The sequence below is a fragment of the Oncorhynchus mykiss genome, chromosome 2 (assembly GCF_013265735.2).
Source record: "Oncorhynchus mykiss isolate Arlee chromosome 2, USDA_OmykA_1.1, whole genome shotgun sequence".
Taxonomy (NCBI): Eukaryota; Metazoa; Chordata; class Actinopteri; order Salmoniformes; family Salmonidae; genus Oncorhynchus; species Oncorhynchus mykiss.
This window is the reverse complement of record NC_048566.1, coordinates 17,453,001-17,475,352: the sequence shown is the minus strand read 5'-3', so window position 1 is coordinate 17,475,352 and position 22,352 is coordinate 17,453,001. Positions and strand designations below refer to the sequence as shown.

Below are 22,352 nucleotides of genomic sequence, written 5' to 3'. Positions count from 1 at the left end.
ATACCGGGTCCCCTACAAATCTCTCCAGTGGGAAGAACTATTCCCATTTGACACAATTCTATATTATTACACATTTATGTAGGCTTGTGCATGATATGCATTAGTGTTCAGTATGTGTGTTTCCTATTCATCCAGGCGTGTTATCCGGTCCAGAACACTCAGTGGTTCCTAATGGTTTCTAATAATAATAATAAGGTCAAGTGAGTGATTGTCTGGATAGAGGAACTTAAACAGCAGTAGCAGTGGTGCATTAGAATATAGAGAACAGGACTATTAATAGTCACACAGCACAGCAACTATTAGCAGCTGATCCAGACATTGGTCCATCAGCTCTTATGACAATCACCCACCCCAGAGAGTAGATTATTGCTTTAGCTGCAAACACCAGTCAGGCTGCAACAGCGCAGCTCCCAAATTACAGGACAAGCATGAAATGTCAAGCCTCCTCATCTCTATTCGTGGCCATTTATAGCTACCAATAGCACAGCTGCCTTTCTCTCTAGTTCTCTCTCTACCCTGTCTCTTTCTCTCTGTCTATTTTTACCTACCCTCTTTTCTCTACCTGCTCTCATTTCTCTTTCTCTCCACCTCTCTCTCTTTCTCGATCGCTCAATTTCTCCTCTTGCCGGGTCAACCTCATTTCAGTCTCCATCACCTCAGCTTCTCTCCTTATGTGTCCTAATTTCTCTATCTTTCTCTCGCTCTCTCGTCTTCTCTCTCGCTCTCTCTCTTTTCCCCTCTCTCTTTTTCTCTCTCTCTCTTCCTCTCTTCTTCTCTCTCTCTCTTTTCCTCTCTCTTCCTCTCTTTCTGTCTCTTACTGTTTCTCTCTCTTTGTCATTGTGTCCTTTAGCTGTCTTCCAACAGGCTTGCACCAGCACCCCACCCTTACTGTTTCTCTCTCTTGTTTGCTCTCCTTTTCCCTCCCTCTTTCTCTTTCCTCTCCCTGTCCTCTCTCTGACCCACTAATGAACTATGCAGCTCTGAAACACAGTACATTTACATACCTCTACTTCCTTGTTAGCAAGGGCACAATGCTGTAAATTATTAGAAAATAGCAATTGTGTAATACATTAACAGAACTCTATCATAGGTCTAACCGGGATTCTTTTGAATAAATATTTCTTTTGATTATATGAAAATCTTTACCTGTAAATTGCCTAGATCTTTTCTGATAGATGACATAATAAATTACCAATCTGATCTGATAACAATGTGTTTATAACCATGTTTTCATCCCAGCAGGTCCCTGTGAACCTGGGCTATAAGAAGTCAGACACCCTAACGGAGAAACCAAGGCACCCTGACCCACCTGATGCCCACAGCAAACTACCTTCACCTGCCCAAATGAACCAGGCAATCGCCTCTGACCCCACAGCTTCATCCCCCCATTCCCCCCCTCCCTCATCACCCCATTCCCCCTTGGTAAAGGACCCTAGCGGTGAGGGAGGCATGCTGAATGGGGGAGTACCTACAGTCACCTGCCATCCTACCAGACTCACAAAGGTCAAAGGTCGCAAACAGAACTGTTCTTCCTCAGCCGCCCCCACTAACGTGAACTCAACAACAAGACCTCCAGCCTCCAGCCCCCATCAGGCTGACCTTGCAGCCCAGGACAGGACTACAGGCTTCAGCTGCCCTCCTACACCACCTCCATTCACAACCCTACTTCCAGACCAGAGAGGAGCCCCAGTGGCTGATGGGAGACTGAGTCCTGCTGCCTCCCTCACCAGCCTGAGCAGGGGACCATTACTACCGTCCTCTGTGGGAAATGAGAGAGGGAAGGAGGAGAAAGCCAAGAAGAAGAAAGAGAAAGATGACAAAGCGAGGGGTGAGAAAGGGAAGGGTAAGAGAGGGGAGAAGGGGAGAGGGAAGGAGGAGAAAGATGACAAAGTGAGGGGTGAGAAAGGGAAGGGTAAGAGAGGGGAGATGGGGAGAGGGAAGGAGGACAGAGGGAGGAATGAGAGTCCAAAGATGGACAGAGATGAGAGAGGGAAGGAGGGAACTGGGATGGATGAGAGCGGGAGGGATATGATGGGGAAGGAGGAGAGAAATGGGGACGAGGACAAGGAAAGAGAGAAGCCCAGAGACTTGAGGATGAATAAATCGCCCTCTTCTACAAAGTGTCAGATGTCTGAGGTTCAGAGCAGGAAGACAGGTACACCCAGCCCAGACCTGACCAGCGGAACATGGGAATCAGATGATATTGGTGTCCCCTCAAGACCCACCGTCTCTCCCTCCAACCCATCCACTGCCTCCTCTCCCCTCACTTCCCTCCCTCCTCCCCCTCTCTCTGTCCACTCTTCCTCTCCTCCTACCTCCCCCCGAGAGCAGGACAGCCGTCCGCTGAAGAAGCGTAAAACCCGACGGCCAAGCTGGACCAGGCTGGTGAACCGGGCACAGAGACTGGCAGAGAACCCAGATGGCCGCCAAGATGCCCCCTTAGTTGCCCCACAGACCCCCACTACCCCCCAGACATCCCCCACTACCCCCCAGACACCCACAACTACCAACTCACCCAACCTTCGGTCAGCTGAGTCATGCCTAGCCCCCTCTGTTCCCCCACCCTCCAGTCCGTCCTCCCTCTCCCCCTCTACCTCCACCCCTGTGAGACCCAGACCAACAGGGCGACCCCCATCCCCCACCCAGTCTCACTTGTTGACCTCTGACCCTAGCCCTTTACCTGGACCTGACCGTCCCTTCAATCAGGCCAGAAAAAGGGGTCGCCCCAAATCCCAAACCTCAAGCTTGGACGAACCCCAACCCATACACTCCCCCAAACCTACCCAAGCTGAGATGCTCCCTCATGGGCATGATGAGACTCCGGACCCCCATGTGCTCAACCCAGTGCTGGATCACAGTCCCACCCTCACCAATCCCTCTAGCCCCAACCCCACGCCCAGGAAACGAGGTCGCCCCAAACGGCTGCCCCCCTCCCCCCTCCTCCCCAAACAGACTCCCCAGGACAAGAACAGGGGTACACTGACCCCATCTGGAGGTGAGGAGGGGGGTAAAGACTTCCCCTCTGAAAAGGGGAACAGGAAGCTGAGGATGAGGAGCATCATCGGAGAGATGAAGAGGAGGAAGAAGAGGAGGCTACTCAGGGAAATGCTTTCTGGGTGTGGAGGGGGGAAGGAGGGGAGAGGAAGAGAGGGAGGTAGAGAGAACTCTTGTGGGTGTGCAGGAGGGGTGTGTGGGTCGGCCACAGCACCCTCCCTGTCCTCCTCCTTTGGGGGTAAACTAGGTCCCCAGATCAACGTGAGTAAGAGGGGGACCATCTACATGGGGAAGAGGAGAGGACGCAAACCCAAAGCTCCAGCTAACTCTAACCCTGCCTCTCAGTCCACACTGTTCACCAGTCTCTCTAGTTCCTCTCTCTTCTCCTCTCCCCAGCCCCATCCTCTCCTCTCTCACCCATTCCCCTCCCCATCTCTCACCCACTCCAGTGGAGCCCAGAGCCCTTACAGTGATGGAGGCTGCACAGAACCTGCTCCCTCCCTCTTCCTCCCCCACACCTTCTCCCTCCCCTCACCCTCCTCCTCCTGTGCATCGCCACGTCCTCTCTCCTCCTCCTTCTCCTCCTGCTCATCCCTCTCTCCCTCCCTAAAGAGGAGTTCTCCAGGTCAGGGACGACATCCCTTCTTCCACCATCCCTCCAGCAGACTCTCTTCTCCTCCTCTTCCTCACCCTCTTTACCCCCATCTGCCTGTCTTCCCCACACACCTGAAAGAGGCCACACCCTCACCTATCAGTAAATCACACAGCAAGGAGATGTTGCCTAGTGATAGTGTGATTGGAATGGACCACAACACTACCTCAGAGAGGGGGGAGAGGAGGGGCCGAGGGAGAGGGGGGGTAACCATGGGAATGACCTCAGATGTCACCCGGTCAGTGTTCCGGACAGGTTTAGGGGTCAACCTGAAGGGTCAGAGACAACCCTCACCCTCCATGTTACTAGAACACCCCCCCCCTGTACCCTCACCCATCAGAGTGTCAGCCTCACCCCCCTCTCCCCCCTCTGCCTCCCCCAGACACATGCCTCCTTCTGACTTAGTGGAACCCAGAGACAGACACAGGCACAGGCGGAGGGGGTACGAATGTCCCTATACCTGCCCCCCCTGCCCCTGCCTAGGTCACAACCAGCGCTCCCACCTGGACCTCTGCCCCTGCCTAGGGCACAACACACACAAGAGACAGAAACACAAACACAAGAGGAAGTACCAGCACCTGCTCATGCATGCACACGACCCAGACTTCCTCTCTGAACTGGACGATCTCATTGGGCAGTTCAGCGAGGTCCGCATCGGGCGCCACCGTGATTGGGCCAGAGCTGGATTGGGGCAGGATTTCGATGAGAGTGGGGGGAAAAGACGCCACTCTTCCTTATTGTCATCGCAAAATTTCCACTCAAACGTTTACAGAATCAACTTGAGTGGATACTACTCGCCTCACCCCCTGTCTCACCCCCCTCACCCCTCCTTCTCCCCGCTCCACCCCCACCCCTGCCACGGCCTGCCTTATGGCAGCAGAAAGCCAGAGCAGAGGTTGAGGTGTGGCTGTCCCACCAAGCCCTGTGAGTCCTTAGACCAGGGTGACTGTGGCCAGGGGCGGAGGTGTGCCTTACAGGGTATCACAGGGCACCTCCACCCCTCCTCTCTCAGTACCCCCCTGGCCTCCTCGACCACCTCTTCCACCACCCCCATGCCTCTGGGTTTTGGCTACTACAGAGGCTATCCTCTGACCATGGCCCATTACCCAAACCCCCACCCCTCCTTTCCCCTGCCTCCCCCTCATCCCTACGCCCCCCACCACCCCCACCTCCACCCCCCTCACCTCCTCCTCAACCCATCCAGGTTCCACAGGAGGAGGAGCAGGCAGCTGAGGGAGGCTGGGTTGGGTGGAGGTGGAGGTGAGGACGTGGGGGTTATGGGTGAGGGAAAGAGGGCTGGGGTCCGTTCCTGTCCAGCAGGGTCCGTCCCTGGTCGGTCCTGTGTCTGTGGGGGGAGTGAACACAAGCTCAGACACAAACATCGTCACAGACAGCATGATCGTGACGGAAAGGAAGAAGAGGAGGAGAGAGTTGCAGGGTCACAGCTAAGGTCAGAGTTCACCACAGGGTCAGGAGGAAGTAGAAAGACTGGAGGACAAGGGAGTGCTGGGTTGATGGAGTCTCCATGGCAACATAGGCACGGCAAATACCCCTCTTCTTTCTTCTCTGCTTCTGCTAAACCAGCCTCTTCATCATCACCATCATCAGAGAGGCTTAAACACACACCCCTCACCTGTCTAGGCTCCTCTCACCTTTCCTCGTTTGGAGAGGGCTGGGGGGTTCGGCAGAACCCCTGGCTGAGGAGAGGGGGGCTGGGGGCAGGATTCAGACCCCTCGATCCCACCTGGGGCACTCTGACAGAAGGGCAGAGGACGGCCGCTGTGGGGGAGTCAGAGAGAGAGGCGGGGGAGAGACACACACCCTGTCACAGCACCTTCACCCCCCCGACACACACCAACCTCTTCACCTCCCCTGCCACCAGTGGGAGGGGCATGAGGAGAGGAAGAGACAATTGGAGACCAGGGAATCAAGACGGGTCACTGAGGAGTGAGGAGCCATCACAGACAGAGAGGAGAGGCACAGGTGAGACTGGGGAGTGAGTGAGAGAGAGAGAGAGAGAGAATATTATTGAAGCCAGGCACCCAGGCTAGACATACTACTACAGTGACAGCAGGTTTTCACATAGCAGAGACAGTAGTAAGGTTGGTAGACTGTCCTTCTCTCAGGTCTATGTAATCAGTACATCAGACATGATATTGGGGAGGAAATTAGTCTCTGTTCTTTTTATCACCACAGCAAGTTAGAGACTTGAACAGAGAACCTGCATGACACATGAACTTTCACACATACACGCACGAGTACACTCACACACGCACGCACACATTATTTTCCCCTCATTTATTGGTTCATTCTCACAGTCTGTTAATAACCCTTCCAGTCCGATCTGCCAGAGATCTTAGAAATGTCTCTGGTTGTGAAGTTGGCTGCCTGCTGTGCTGTTTGAGCCCTGGGCTATGAAGCTATGAGCAGAACACAGTCATTAGTTAACCACCAGTCTCTATGTATAGTCCTGTTCATGTGTCACTGTTCCAGCTGCTGCTTGTCTGCCTGCCTGCATGGCCAATGTACTGTACACTGTCTACCTGGCCAACATACTGTACACTGTCTGTCTGCCTGGCTGGTTGTCTGGCCAACATACTGTACACTGTCTGTCTGTCTGCCTGCATGGCCAATATAATGTACACAGTCTGCCTGGTTGGCTGGCTGGCCAACATACTGTACACTGTCTGTCTGCCTGCCTGTATGGCCAACATACTGTACACTGGCTGGCTGGCTGTCTGCCTGGCTGGCCGGCCAACATACTGTACACTGTCTGCCTGGCTGGCTGGCTGGCCAACATACTGTACACTGTCTGCCTGGTTGGCTGGCTGGCCAACATACTGTACACTGCCTGGCTACATGGCCAACATAATGTACACTGTCTGCCAGGCTGGCTGGCTGGCCAACATAATGTACACTGTCTGCCTGGCTAGCTGGCTGGCCAATATACTGTACACTGTCTGCCTGGCTGGCTGGCCGGCTGGCTGGCTGGCCAACATACTGTACACTGTCTGCCTGGCTGGCTGGCTGGCCAACATACTGTACACTGTCTGCCCGGCTGGCTGGCCGGCCAACATAATGTATACTGTCTGCCTGGCTGGCTGGGTGGCCAATATACTGTACACTGTCTGCCTGGCTGCCTGGCCAACCCACTGTACACTGTCTGCCAGGCTGGCTGGCTGGCCAACATAATGTATACTGTCTGCCTGGCTGGCTGGGTGGCCAATATACTGTACACTGTCTGCCTGGCTGGCTGGCTAGCCAACATACTGTATACTGTCTGCCAGGCTGGCTGGCTGGCCAACATACTGTATACTGTCTGCCAGGCTGGCTGGCTGGCCAACATACTGTACACTGTCTGCCTGGCTGGCTGACTGGTCAACATACTGTACACTGTCTGCCTGGCTGGCTGGCTGGTCAACATACTGTACACTGCCTGGCTGGCTGGTCAACATACTGTACACTGTCTGCCTGGCTGGCTGGCCAACATACTGCACTGCACACTGCCTGGCTGGCCGGCTAACATACTGTACTGTGCACTGCCTGGCTAGCTGGCTGGCCAACATACCATACTGTACACTGCCTGCCTGGCTGGCCAACATACTGTACTCTACACTGCCTGCCTGGCTGGCCAACATACTGTACTGTACGCTGCCTGCCTGGCTGGCCAACATACTGTACTGTACACTGCCTGGCGGGCTGGTCAACATACTGTACTGTACACTGCCTTGCTGGCTGGCCAACATACGGTACTGTACACTGCCTGGCTAGCTGGCCAACATACTGTACTGTACACTGCCTGGCTGGCTGGCCAACATACGGTACTGTACACTGCCTGGCTAGCTGGCCAACATACTGCATTGTACACTGCCTGGCTGACTGGCCAACATACAGTACTGTACACTGCCTGGCTGGCTGGCCAACATACTGCATTGTGCACTGCCTGGCTGACTGGCCAACATACTGTACTGTACACTGCCTGGCTGGCTGGCCAACATACTGCATTGTACACTGCCTGGCTGACTGGCCAACATACTGTACTGTACACTGCCTGGCTGGCTGGCCAACATACTGCATTGTACACTGCCTGGCTGACTGGCCAACATACTGTACTGTACACTGCCTGGCTGGCTGGCCAACATACTGTACTGTACACTGCCTGGCTGGCCAACATACTGTACTGTACACTGCCTGGCTGGCTGGCCAACATACTGTACTGTACACTGCCTGGCTAGCGAACATACTGTACTGTACACTGCCTGGCTGGCCAACATACTGTACACTGCCTGGCTGGCTGGCCAACATACTGTACTGTACACTGCCTGGCTGGCTGGCCAACATACTGTACTGTACACTGCCTGGCTGGCCAACATACTGTACACTGCCTGGCTGGCCAACATACTGTACACTGCCTGGCTGGCTGGCCAACAATACAGTACACTGCCTACCTGGCTGGCTAGCTGGCCAACATACTGTACTGTGCACTGCCTGAGTGAGTGGCTGGCCAACATACTGTACACTGCCTGGCTGTCTGGCCAACAATACAGTACACTGCCTACCTGGCTGGCCAACATACTGTACTCTATACTGCCTGGCTGGCTGACCAACATACTGTACTCTACACTGCCTGGCTGGCCAACATACTGTACTCTACACTGCCTGGCTGGCTGGCCAACATACTGTACTCTACACTGCCTGGCTGGCTGGCCAACATACTGCATTCTACACTGTCTGGCTGGCTGGCCAACATACTGTACTCTACACTGCCTGGCTGGCCAACATACTGTCTTGTACACTGCCTGGCTGGCCAACATACTGTACTCTACACTGGCTGGCTGGCCAACATACTGTACTCTACACTGCCTGGCTGGCCAACATACTGTCCTGTACACTGCCTGGCTGGCCAACATACTGTCCTGTCCACTGCCTGGCTGGCCAACATACTGTACTCTACACTGCCTGGCTGGCTGGCCAACATACTGTACTCTACACTGCCTGGCTAGCGAACATACTGTACTGTACACTGCCTGGCTGGCCAACATACTGTACACTGCCTGGCTGGCTGGCCAACATACTGTACTGTACACTGCCTGGCTGGCTGGCCAACATACTGTACTGTACACTGCCTGGCTGGCCAACATACTGTACACTGCCTGGCTGGCCAACATACTGTACACTGCCTGGCTGGCTGGCCAACAATACAGTACACTGCCTACCTGGCTGGCTAGCTGGCCAACATACTGTACTCTATACTGCCTGGCTGGCTGACCAACATACTGTACTCTACACTGCCTGGCTGGCTGGCCAACATACTGTACTCTACACTGCCTGGCTGGCTGGCCAGCATACTGCATTCTACACTGTCTGGCTGGCTGGCCAACATACTGTACTCTACACTGCCTGGCTGGCTGGCCAACATACTGTACTCTACACTGCCTGGCTGGCCAACATACTGTCCTGTACACTGCCTGGCTGGCCAACATACTGTACTCTACACTGGCTGGCTGGCCAACATACTGTACACTGCCTGGCTGGCCAACATACTGTACACTGCCTGGCTGGCTGGCCAACAATACAGTACACTGCCTACCTGGCTGGCTAGCTGGCCAACATACTGTACTGTACACTGCCTGGGTGAGTGGCTGGCCAACATACTGTACTGTACACTGCCTGGCTGTCTGGCCAACAATACAGTACACTGCCTACCTGGCTGGCTAGCTGGCCAACATACTGCATTCTACACTGTCTGGCTGGCTGGCCAACATACTGTACTCTACACTGCCTGGCTGGCTGGCCAACATACTGCATTCTACACTGTCTGGCTGGCTGGCCAACATACTGTACTCTACACTGCCTGGCTGGCTGGCCAACATACTGTACTCTACACTGCCTGGCTGGCCAACATACTGTCCTGTACACTGCCTGGCTGGCCAACATACTGTACTCTACACTGGCTGGCTGGCCAACATACTGTACTCTACACTGCCTGGCTGGCCAACATACTGTCCTGTACACTGCCTGGCTGGCCAACATACTGTCCTGTCCACTGCCTGGCTGGCCAACATACTGTACTCTACACTGCCTGGCTGGCTGGCCAACATACTGTACTCTACACTGCCTGGCTGGCCAACATACTGTCCTGTACACTGCCTGGCTGGAAAACCCCTAGAAGGGAAGGTTGCTCAGTCAGTGTTAATGTTGGGGAATTTTGGAAAGATGGGAAGAAAGGAGATACTTGAGGAGAAGTGACGGATAGAGGGATGGCGGGGGACTGATAGTGAGGGAGGATAGAGAAGGAGGGCAGAGGGAGGGAGGTAGAGCGTTGTTTTTGAGAGGGGAGGAGGGAGGATGGATTTGTTTGGCATTTGCACATCATCTAACCAGACACATATGTGACTGAGCACACACACACACAGCCCACACACACATTCTAATGTATCATTTGTGTGTGGGTGTTTGCATGTGTGTGGGTGTTTGCGCGTGCGAGCGTATGTGTGTGTGTATACCAGATGGGGCATGTGGGAGGAGATATAGGTGGACGGGCTCTTTGTAATGCCTGGAATGGAATCAGTGGAATGGTACCAAACACATCAAATACATGGAAAGATTGACTCTGTTCCAATGATTCTATTCCAACCACTACAATGAGCCCATCCTCCTAAAGCTCATTCCACCAGCCTCCTCTGGTGCATACCGTGCATGTGTGTGTGTGCTTGACTGCTTGTTGTTATTCCCAGAAGGGGAGTATATGATTTGAGGGGAATACCAGGCAGCAGTGCAAAGGAAGTGTAGAGTCACCCCATCTGCTGTTGTTTCAGTTACTGATACATATACACCTCTCCTCTCTCTCTCTTCCCCTCTCTTTATTTCCCAATCATTCCCTTTCTCCTCCCTCTGTCTCCCACCTCTCTCTCATCTCTCTCTCTCGCTCCCTGTCCTTGCTCCAATGACTTCTCTCTGGACTCAAGACCCACACTATGACCTGAGCAGGAGGCAACTGAAGTGGCTGAGAACCGGTCAAAGTTTTGGGGCTAAGAGAGGGCCTGGACGACCCAGGAAGAACCCTCTAGCCTCCCCTTTGGTCTCCCCCTTCCTCTCTCCTACAAGCCAACCAAACCCTCCAACTGAGACAGATGTCAAGAACAGAGATAGAAACAGAAGAAGAGGAGGAGGAGATTCAGTACAAGAGGTGATTGAAGCTGTGATTCAGAGCCAGAGGAGGAGAAGACGGAAGAGGAGGCACATTGAGAAAGAGGAGGTTGAGCATCCATCTTGTCTCCAAAGGTAAACCGTCAGAACTCACCTTTATCCCAACTGACCCAGCGAGTGCCCTCGCAGATGGTCGCAAAGTTTAACACAACAACATTTCACTCCCACAGCGATCAAAGCGTTACTGAGAAAGTCTAGAAAATGCATGCTATTTTACATACCCTGCAACTAGCTGCTAGATGTGCACTGAAGACGTAATACTTCACACAGACAACGTATATTAACACATGGTTGACAGCACTGTGTGCTAAGCCAGTGCCCTTTCTCTCTCTTTTTCTTTCTCTCTATCCTATCTCTCGCTCTCTCACTTTATTCCTTCCTCTTAGTTCTGGTGAAGGTGAGCCAGTCACCCACACCCCCTCCATATGCACAGGCCAATCAGAGCTAACCCAAACTCCATCCCTAACCCCGGCCAGCCAATCAGATAAGGGAGCTGACCAGCTGCCTAGGAAGAGGTTTCAGAGGGCGGGGCTCTACTCAGATGACTACAAAACTACAGAGTGAGTTATCATGCATCCGTTCATACAAACTAACTTCACATACTCTGAATTGATTTCACAAATTAAATTTCTTTATTTTTAAAAATAATAATTTTACCCCCTTTTTCTCCCCAATTTCGTAGTAATTACTATCTTGTCTCATTGCTACAACTCCCGTACGGGCTCGGGAGAGACGAAGGTTGAAAGCCATACGTCCTCCGGAACACAACCCAACCTAGCCGCACTGCTTCTTAACACAGCGCGCATCCAACCCGGAAGCCAGCCGCACCAATGTGTCGGAGGAAACACCGTGCACCTGGCTACCTTGGTTAGCGCGCACTGTGCCCGGCCCGCCACAGGAGTCGCTGGTGCACGATGAGACAAGGATATCCCTACCGGCCAAACCCTCCCTAACCCGGACGACGCTAGGCCAACTGTGCGTCGCCCCACGGACCTCCCGGTCACGGCCGGCTGCGACAGAGCCTGGGCGCGAACCCAGAGTCTCTGGTGGCACAGCTAGCGCTGCGATGCAGTGCCCTAGACCACTGCGCCACCCAGGAGGCCTAAATGGTGTGTATTCTATTAATTCCATTGTGTAAATGTGTCTCTTCCCCAGTCCCTCCTCTCAGAACCAGCTGAACAGAGAGAGACTGGAATATACACCAGGAGAACAAGACTACAGCCTCCTGCCTGCTCCCATACATGTTGGTGAGTGAGTTTTTATTTAAAAGAAATTGATCACCTTTTATTTAAACAGGTAGGCCAGTTGAGAACAAGTTCTCATTTACAACTGCGACCTGGCCAAGATAAAGCAAAGCAGTGTAACACAGACAACAACACAGAGTTACACATGAAATAAACAAACGTACAGTCAATAACACAGTAGAAAAAGTCTATATACAGTGTGTGCAAATGACGTGAGGAGGCAATAAATAGGCCATAGTAGCGAAGTAATTACAATTTAGCAAATGAACACTGGTGTGATAGATGTGCAGATGATGATGTGCAACTAGAAATACTGGTGTGCAAAAGAGCCAAAAAACAATATGGGGATGAGGTAGGTTGTCAGATGGGCTGTGTACAGCTGCAGCGATCAGTAAGCTGCTCAGATAGCTGATGTTTAAAGTTAGTGAGGGAGATTTGTCTCGATTTTTGCAATTTGTTCCAACTTGCAGCAGAGAACTGGAAGGAAAGGCGGCCAAAGGGGGTGTTGGCTTTGGGGATGACCAGTGAGATATACCTGCTGGAGCGCGTTCTATGGGTGGGTGTTGTTAGGGTGACCACTGAGCTGAGATAAGGCAGAGCTTTACCTAGCATAGACTTCCAGATGACCTGGAGCCAGTGGGTCTGGCGACGAATATGAAGCGAGGACCAGCCGACAAGAGCATACAGGTCGCAGTGGTGGGTGGTATATGGGGCTTTGCTGACAAAACGGATGGCACTGTGATAGACTGCATCCAGTTTGCTGAGTAGAGTGTTGGAGGTTATTTTGTAAATGACATCGCCGAAGTCGAGGATCGGTAGGATAGTCAGTTTTACGAGTGTATGTTTGGCAGCGTAAGTGAAGGAGGCTTTGTTGCGAAATAGGAAGCTGATTGTGGATTTAATTTTGGATTGGAGATGTTTAATATGAGTCTGGAAGAAGAGCTTAGTCTAGCCAGACACCTAGGTATTTTTTAGTTGTCCACATATTCTAAGTCAGAACCGTCCAGATTAGTGATGCTGGATGGGCGGGTAGGTGTGGGCAGCAAAAGAAGAGCCAGATGTATACAGAATGGTGTCGTCTGCGTAGAGGTGGATCAAGGAAACACCCGCAGCAAGAGCGTCATCGTTGATATATACAGAGAAAAGAGTCGGCCCGAGAATTGAACCCTGTGGTACCCCCATAGAGACTGCCAGAGGTCCGGAGAACAGGCCCTCCGATTTGACACACTGAACTCTATCTGAGAAGTAGTTGGTGAAACAGGCGAGGCAGTCATTTGAGAAACCAAGGCTGTTGAATCTGCCGATAAGAATGTGGTGATTGACAGAGTCGAAAGCCTTGGCCAGGTCGATGAATACAGCTGCCCAGTACTGTTTTTTATCGATGCTGGTTATGATATTGTTTAGTACCTTGAGCGTGGCTGAGGGGCACCCATGACCAGCTCGGAAACCGGATTGCACAGCAGAGAAAGTATGGTGGGATTCGAAATGGTCAGTGATCTGTTTGTTAACTTGGCTTTTGAAGACTTTTGAAAGGCAGGGCAGGATGGATATAGGTCTGTAACAGTTTTGGTCTAGAGTGTCTCCCCCTTTGAAGAGGGGGATGACCGCGGCAGCTTCCCAATCTTTAGGAATCTCGGTCGATACGAAAGAGAGGTTGAACAGACTGGTAATAGGGGTTGCAACAATGGGGGCAGATCATTTTAGAAAGAGAGGGTCCAGATTATCTATCCCAGATGATTTAAATGGGTCCAGGTTTTGCAGCTCTTTCAGAACATCTGCTATCTGGATTTGGGTGAAGGAGAAGCTGGGGAGGCTTGGGCAAGTAGCTGCAGGGCAAGTACAGTGGGGAGAACAAGTATTTGATACGCTGACAATTTTGCAGGTTTTCCTACTTACAAAGCATGTAGAGGTGAGATCTTGCATGGAGCCCCAGACCGAGGGTGATTGACTGTCATCTTGAACTTCTTCCATTTTCTAATAATTGCTCCAATAGTTGTTGCCTTCTTACCAAGCTGCTTGCCAATTGTCCTGTAGCCCATCCCAGCCTTGTGCAGGTCTACAATTTAACACTGATGTCCTTACACAGCTCTCTGGTCTTGGCCATTGTGGAGAGGTTGGAGTCTGTTTGATTGAGTGTGTGGACAGGTGTCTTTTATACAGGTAACGAATTCAAACAGGTGCAGTTAATACAGGTAATGAGTGGAGAACAGGAGGGCTTCTTAAAGAAAAACTAACAGGTCTGTGAGAGCCGGAATTCTTACTGGTTGGTAGGTGATCAAATACTTATGTCATGCAATAAAATGCAAATTAATTACTTAAAAATCATACAATGTGATTTTCTGGATTGTTGTTTTAGGTTCCGTCACTCAGAGTTGAAGTGTACCTATGATAAAAATTACAGACCTCTACATGCTTTGTAAGTAGGAAACACTGCTGATTTTGCAGGTTATCAAATACTTGTTCTCCCCACTGTAGCTGCAGGGGGTGCGGAGCTGTTGGCCAGAGTTGGGGTAGCTAGGAGGAAAGCATGGCCAGCTGTAGAGAAATACTTATTGAAATTATCAATTATCATGGATTTATCGGTGGTGACAGTGTTTCCTAGCCTCAGTGCAGTGGGCAGCTGGGAGGAAGTGCTCTTATTCTCCATGGACTTTACAGTGTCCCAAAACTACAGGATGCAAATTTCTGTTGGAAAAATCTAGCCTTTGCTTTCCTAACTGACTGCATGTATTGGTTTGTGACTTCCCTGAAAAGTTGCATATCGCGGGGACTATTCGATGCTAGTGCAGTCCGCCACAGGATGTTTTTGTGCTGGTCGAGGGCAGTCAGGTCTGGAGTGAACCAAGGGCTATATCTGTTCTTAGTTCTACATTTTTTGAAAGGTGCATGCTTATTTAAGATGGTGAGGAAATTACTTTTAAAGAACAACCAGGCATTCTCTACAGACGGGATGAGGTCAATATCCTTTCAGGATACCCGGGCCAGGTCAATTAGAAAGGCCTGCTCACAGAAGTGTTTTAGGGAGTGTTTGACAGTGATGAGGGGTGGTCGTTTGACCGCTGACCCATAGCGGATGCAGGCAATGAGGCAGTGATCGCTGAGATCCTGATTGAAAACAGCAAAGGTGTATTTGGAGGGCAAGTAGGTCAGGATAATATCTATGAGGGTGCCCATGTTTTGGGATTTAGGGTTGTACCTGGTGGGTTCTTTGATAATTTGTGTGAGATTGAGAGCATCTAGCTTAGATTGTAGGACTGCCGGGGTGTTAAGCATATCCCAGTTTAGGTCACCTAACAGAACAAAGTGTGTGTGTGTGTGTGTGTGTGTGTGTGTGTGTGTGTGTGTGTGTGTGTGTGTGTGAGAGAGAGAGATTGTGTGTGTCAGGTTTTTAACACCCCCATTTCTCTCACAGGGAAGTACCTAAGAATCAGACGTATTGACTTTCAGTTGCCCTTTGACGTCATGTGGCTCTTCAGGCACAACCAGGTGTGTAACACACACACACACACACACACACACACACATACACATACACATACACATACACACACACACAGAATAAACTCACTCACTTGAATGACCATGTCTCTGTGTGTTCCAGCTCCACAAAGAGCCAGATGTTCCTCAGACCAGAGAGATCTCATCCTGTGAGTACCCTAAAGTCACAGAGTACCCTAAAGTCACAGAGTACCCTATAAAGTCCTGTATTTGCATGCGGTGCATACCGTACACAACGTTTATACTGTAGTGTGTACATCAATACTTGACTTCAACATGACTTACCACCCTACTTGGTTGGGGGGGGGGGGGGGGGGCATCCCACTGTTGCAGTGACACGTTGAAAGTGTTCAGTCTGTGTGGAGGGGTCCATACCTCATTATCTCTCTGTCTGTCTTTGTTTTCCTCCCAGACCAACCAAAAGAGAAGAGCCTGTCCAGTCCCCAGACAGGGGTGTCCCTCCCTCCCTCTCCCCAGGAGGAGTGTTCCAGTCCCAGTAAGAAGCTGTTCCCCTACCTGGACATGGAGCCTATGACCACCAGTGACAGGTAAAGACAGAAGACAACCCGCCATGTCAATACACATGGACGTGCAGACTAGTAGTTTGTGTGCATTTCTCAAAATAATGATCTTATTTATGTATTTGTTTGATTGTCAGGGTGTTCGTCCTGAGGCACCGCGTGTTCCTTTTGAGGAACTGGGAGAGGGTCAGAGACAGACAGATACGCCTGAGGAGGGGGAGAGAGGGGGAACAAGAGAAAGATGGAGGAGGAGTTTCCAGCTATGTAGCTACTGGGGACAACAACAGCCACATCATGTCAGGTCCATGAAGCAAGTGTGTGTGTTAGTTAAAGTTTTTGTAGGTGTGTGTGTGTGTGTGTGTGCTCGCACGCCTGTGTGTGTGCACCTGTGTGTCAGTGTGTTTTATTTTAAATGTGTTCATTCAGTAGTATTGTACTGAGTGTATGTTTATATGGACATAGATGTGTGTGTGTTCGTCTCAGTGCTCAGTTTAGCTCTCTGTGTTACAGTATTTATTGAGCCATATCATATTCAGCATTACACACACAGCAGTTTTCCAACCACAGAAATAAGTACTTTCCCATTTCTGTCATCTCTTCACTGCCGTCCAAGAACATCCAGCTAGGTTCAGCTTTCCCCATAAACTATCAACCAAAATGTATTTCCATCAAACAGTCTCCAGCAAAGAACAGACACTCATAAGGGAATTTTAAGGACATCTACTGTATATATATATATATATATAAAATACCATCCATGGGCACTAAGGTTCTTTCCTCTCTCTCTAGGTCGACAAATGGCGGTGAAGAAGAATGTTGTGTGGACTAGTGAGCCCCTTCGTGATCCCCAGTGCCCCCATAACCCCCTCAGAACCACGCCCCAGGTGAGTGCTCCCCTCTGAGTGCTCCCCTCTGAGTGCTCCCCTCTGAGTGCTCCCCTCTGAGTGCTCCCCTCTGAGTGCTCCCCTCTGAGTGCTCCCCTCTTGAGTGCTCCCCTCTTGAGTGCTCCCCTCTTGAGTGCTCCCCTCTTGAGTGCTCCCCTCTTGAGTGCTCCCCTCTGAGTGCTCTCCTCTGTACTGTAACTGTAAAGATATTCCCTCATTAGTGTCTCCCATGAGGGCTGTCTTGAAGTATTCATATGGAGTTCTTTGTCTGTGTCACTAATTCTTATAACTAACTCCTGATGTCGCATCTACCCCCACCACAGCTCACTGAGAACAGACAAGAGGAGAAAAAACAGGTGGAGGAGGAAGAGGAGGGCTGGAGGGAGGTCCGGAAGGAGCGACTGAACAACATACTGCTGAAGCTGCGGCAGACATGATTGGTGAGAGAGGACAAGGAAGGAAGGAGGGGGGAAATCTCAGCTCAGTATCTCTTCTTCTTCCAAGTAGCTCAGTTCAGCTAACTTTGCACTAGTGTTGGGGGGGAAAACGCTTCCCTGAAATGATTTGTTATAAAGATGATTTTGGGCTTTGTTTCTGAGAGGAATGAGGGTGTTGTTTACTGTACCATTGAGAATGATTGACAGACAGTCAGCAGACCAGTGACAGTCTGATTTAATAGTCAGAGAGGGCGGAAGGGATGGATGGAGACCATAGAGTCTTAAGGCTGGATTAAATTCGTATTGTGGAAGATCCGCGTTGTAGCTCGATTTAAATGTAAAGGAAATGTTCCCGTGTTCTCGCAGACTACATTCAGACTACATTCAGACTACATTCAGACTACATTGACTACATTCAGATTACATTCAGACTACATTCAGACTACATTCAGACTACATTCAGATTACATTCAGACTACATTCAGATTACATTCAGACTACATTCAGACTACATTCAGACTACATTCAGATTACATTCAGACTACATTCAGATTACATTCAGACTACATTCAGACTACATTCACGGTAAACGCTGCACGTCGGTTCAATCTGAAATGACCATGACAATATCCTTTTTTACAATTTTACCTCCTTTTTTGTGATATCCAATTGCGATCCAATTACGATCTTGTCTCATCGCTGTAACTACCCAATGGGCTCGGACAGGCGAAGGTCGAGTCATGCGTCCTCCAAAGCGTGATCCAAGTGACGCTTCTTAACACCTGCGTGCTTAACCCGGAATGTATTGGAGGAAACACCGGCCAACTGACGACTGTCAGCTTGCAGGTGCCTGGCCTGCCACAAGGAGTCGCTAGAGCGCGATGAGCCAAGTAAAGGCTCCCCCGGGCCAAACCTTCCACTAACCCGGACAACCCTGGGCCAATTGTGCGCTGCCCTATGGGACTCCCGGACACAGCCTGGGATCGAACCCCAGGCTGTAGTGACATCGCAACACTGCGATGCAGTGCCATAGACCGCTGCCATAGACCGCTGCACCACTTGGGAGGCCTACCTCTACATTTTTATGCAGATCTTCTGCGATACTTCCGCAATACACAGCCCCTATGATTTGATTCAATCCCTGTTGCTGAAGTACGGCGCTATAGTGTGATTCAACTGTAAAGGTAATTTCCAATTGAGCCGACCTATGCAGTTTTTCCGTGAATTCAGTCTCCGCTAACGCGGGAACATTGCCTTGTTTTCTTCAGCTCTACGTATTGAATCGGGCCTTTAATGTAAAAGTGCCATGTTGTAAATAAACTGACGCCTAAGTGAGTTCAATCTCCAAAAGCAATACGTCCTGTAAGGATTTCAGTACAACAACTTTAATATCACTACCAGTACCAGCTAGAGACCCTTCTATGTATCAAACCAAGTAGTTTTTATTGCCTTAGTGAATATGATCATTTCAAGATCGTTATATTGTACCAATGATAATGCAGTAACATTGACCTAAGTAATGTAATGAATCAGTTTCATAATAGATAGTTATTATCTAAGCGTTAAAGTTAATAGTCAAAGGCCTTCATTTTGCTACAAAGTGTTAAACATAACTGACCTATGTTGAATATGACTTCTCTTCATCTGTATACTTTTTCTGACTGATGAAATGTTCTTTTTTATTTGGTCAGACAATCAGGAAAATGAATTGAATCTGAGATTTGTAACCGTTCATTTGTACAGTTCTCTTTGGTGCAGTTTCTAGTTTGACTTTGAACACTAAGTTGAATGTTTTATAGTTGACCTGTGTATTTGCCTCACTCACTATTGCCAACGGGTGATGAGGAATATTATAGCATTCATCAATATAGTGAAGGGTTATTTATGTAGTTTGCATGAAATGTAACTTTGGGCTGGATTCAATCCGTATCGCGGAAGTGTAAAGGTCATTTATCGTGAATTCAGTCTCCACGAACGCGGGAACATTGCCTTTAAATTTAAATGGAGCTATAACGCAGATCTCCCATGATACTTCTGCGATGCGGTGAGAATCCAGCCCTTTGTTGTACAATTTAAATTGCTGCTTATAACCTGTCTTTGGAGAAAATACCACAGAGTTCATCTGACAGAATGTCATTTCAAACATTGACCTTATTATCAATAACAATAAAATGGTGTTTTTGTTTACAAAGCATTGTGGACTTGTTATATTCCCAACCACTTAACCCTTCATACTATCACTGGCCCATGAATATCGCTGCTCCTCCAGCTTTATGGAGACGCTGCATAACTGTTGGGATATTCATTACACGTAATGGAGCGACTGCTAAATAACCAACATGGAAATGTGTGATATACAGCACCATCTGGTGGTGTAAAGCTGAATGACTCCAATGGCCAGGTGATACAACGTTTTCCTCCATCACGACCCTCATCTGAGGACGTGACCTCAAGAGGACAGACAGGCAGAACTGAGCCTGAGGCCCTTCTCTCCTCCTTCAGCAAATCACTGATCTGTATGTGATTATATGGGCTATGTGTAGATGGAGGCTGGTGGGAGGACCTATAGGAGGATGGGCGTATTTTAATGGCTGGAATGGAATTAATGGAACGGTACTAAACAAACATATGGCAACCACTCCTTTCCATCAATTCCATTCCAGCCATTACAATGAACCTATCCGCCTATAGCTCCTCCCACCAGCCTCCACTGCACGTGTGAGCTAAAGCTGCCTAGCCAATCCCTCCCTCTCAGGTCTGTGGGTATTTTAATGAGGAAATCATTTAAAGTATTTAAACATGGATAGTTTCTCATTTCAGAGAGTAAGTCCTTCCCTCATGCACTCCCCTTCACTGCTCTGACAGAAGTGGCTAGGTCAGATGAAAACATACACTAAGCTCTTTGATTGGAATGGCTTTAATATCGAGGTACCACATACTTTCTAGGCAAGCATTCGCTATAGCTCGATGGAATAGAGCAGGGTTATTCAACTCTCACCCTACGAGGTGAGAGTTGCTGCTGCTTTTCTGTTCTACCTGATAATGAATTGTACCCACCTGGTATCCGAGGTCTAAATCTGTCCCTGATTAGATGGAAACAATGACAAAACACAGTGGAAGTGGCTTTGAGGTCCAGAGATGAGTTTGAGGGGAATAGAGAAGAAATGAGACACATGAGACTGAGGTTTGGTTTATATTGATTATTTATTGGGTATTTACAAACAAGCACATGCGGGAGTCAGACACTGACTGACGCTACAGGGACACAGTACACTATGGAACAGTGAGGTACAGGGCAGGCTACATCACACCAGAGAGATACAGAACCCACTGCTACACACACATGCTTGTTCGTTCGCACGCAAGCACGAACACACACACACACACACAAACACACCAGTGGAGGCTGCTGAGGGGAGGACGGCTCTTAATAATGGCAAATGGAATGGCATCAAACACCTGGCAACCAGGTGTTTAATGTATCTGATACCATTCCACATATTCCTCTCCATCCATTACCACAAGCCAGTCCTCCCAATTAAGGTGCCACCAACCTCCTGTGCTACACACACACACAAAACCCCAGATAGATAGATAGAGAGATAGACGTGAGGGGACAAATACAACAGAGGTGTATATATACACCTTTCAGGGACTCCAGGGTCAATAAATACCACATCCAATAAATGTACAGCTTTTCATACAAATCAATGCATTTATCATGGATCATCTCACACAATGGAAAATATACCCGAATCAACAACAAAAATTAATTAGAAAATCCTTGTCAACATACTGAGATTGTTACCGTCACAGACCATGTGTATTTCCTGAAGTTAGGTTTACCCTTCACCTGCATCTAGGCATGGCACATTGAAAGGTGGGCCTTGCAGACACTAACTAGCTCCTCCCTCATACAGCCTAATTTACCACAAGCTGTAATTAAAATACATTATAGACAGCTCTAAAACGACTCATGTCAATTTACTGGCCGAAGAAAGTATTTGTCCAGCGTGTTTTGCTGCCGTGACCCAGCTAAAGCCTTTAGAAGACCAGGGGTTTAGTGTGACTGGCCATGACACACAGTGGCTCCACTGTTTGGTAAACAACTATCTATTGGAGCTACACATTGTCTTGAGACACGCAGCAATTTGGATTAGCTAGTTAGGTTGTTGTGATACTAGCAGGTGCCATACCATTGCACTTGGTGGAAGATTTGGTAAAGTAGCCTGTGTAATGCAAGTGCAAAGTTACAATGTTTCCAAACTATTGTTGTCATAGGGTTGTCATAGGGACACTAACCCTGCGCTACACCACAGAGGCTTGTTGGCATGGTAACCTTTTATATTTTTTCTGACCAATCAAAAGAGCGATATTCCCATTGAATTTGAATTTATGGGTAATATGTTTTATTCTTCATTCCTCAAGTAACCTGAACTCTTCAAGAAGTGCCATGTCACCCGCAAGTGACAAAACAACAAAAACAGCAAACAAACAGTTCCTTTAAACCAGAAGCCTTTGAGAAGTACATCATATGCATCATCATTACCAAGCCTACAGAATAACTACCAACCAAATCAGAAGATAAACATAGTAATAAACATTATTACTTCAACGTTATTCTACTACCACTATCGTTACTACGGTATTAAAAATGATGACCTTACACGGGTTAGCATGACAGGTAGGGAAAGAAGGAAGGTACATATGAGAGCTGAGGTACGGTTGGGGGAAGGGCAGCCTCTCCCTCAAACACATAGGCTTGACAGTCGTGGTGTCGTCCTACACATACAGTACATCAGGGAGGAGCTTACTGCTTCATCTGAAAGCTTGGATAGTCTCAGTCAGGAACATACAACTATGGCCCTGGAAACCCACATTGTCTACTGGTCTCAGTAGCCTTTTGTATTGTC

At 49.4% G+C, this 22,352-nt stretch overlaps 1 protein-coding gene across 8 annotated transcripts in view; it reads left to right on the top strand.

The window, feature by feature from the left end:
* The window catches only part of LOC110520799 (histone-lysine N-methyltransferase ASH1L), a 28,558-nt gene extending 8,932 nt beyond the window's left edge, over window positions 1-19,626 (top strand). For 3 of the 8 annotated variants that reach the window (XM_036939726.1, XM_036939723.1, XM_036939733.1), the window contains 10 exons: window positions 1,240-5,629; window positions 10,615-10,930; window positions 11,242-11,415; window positions 12,011-12,102; window positions 15,512-15,585; window positions 15,701-15,746; window positions 16,010-16,145; window positions 16,256-16,419; window positions 16,908-17,002; window positions 17,326-19,626. In XM_036939726.1, coding sequence (XP_036795621.1) covers window positions 1,240-5,629; window positions 10,615-10,930; window positions 11,242-11,415; window positions 12,011-12,102; window positions 15,512-15,585; window positions 15,701-15,746; window positions 16,010-16,145; window positions 16,256-16,419; window positions 16,908-17,002; window positions 17,326-17,439 — 5,601 coding nt within the window. In that variant the 3' untranslated portion in view covers window positions 17,440-19,626. Of the gene's footprint in view, window positions 1-1,239; window positions 5,630-10,614; window positions 10,931-11,153; window positions 11,416-12,010; window positions 12,109-15,511; window positions 15,586-15,700; window positions 15,747-16,009; window positions 16,146-16,255; window positions 16,441-16,907; window positions 17,003-17,325 lie in introns of those variants that run through there. The other 5 variants (XR_005035394.1, XR_005035395.1, XR_005035396.1 and 2 more) reach the window with 5 other exon arrangements.
* The last annotated feature ends 2,726 nt before the right edge of the window (window positions 19,627-22,352 follow it).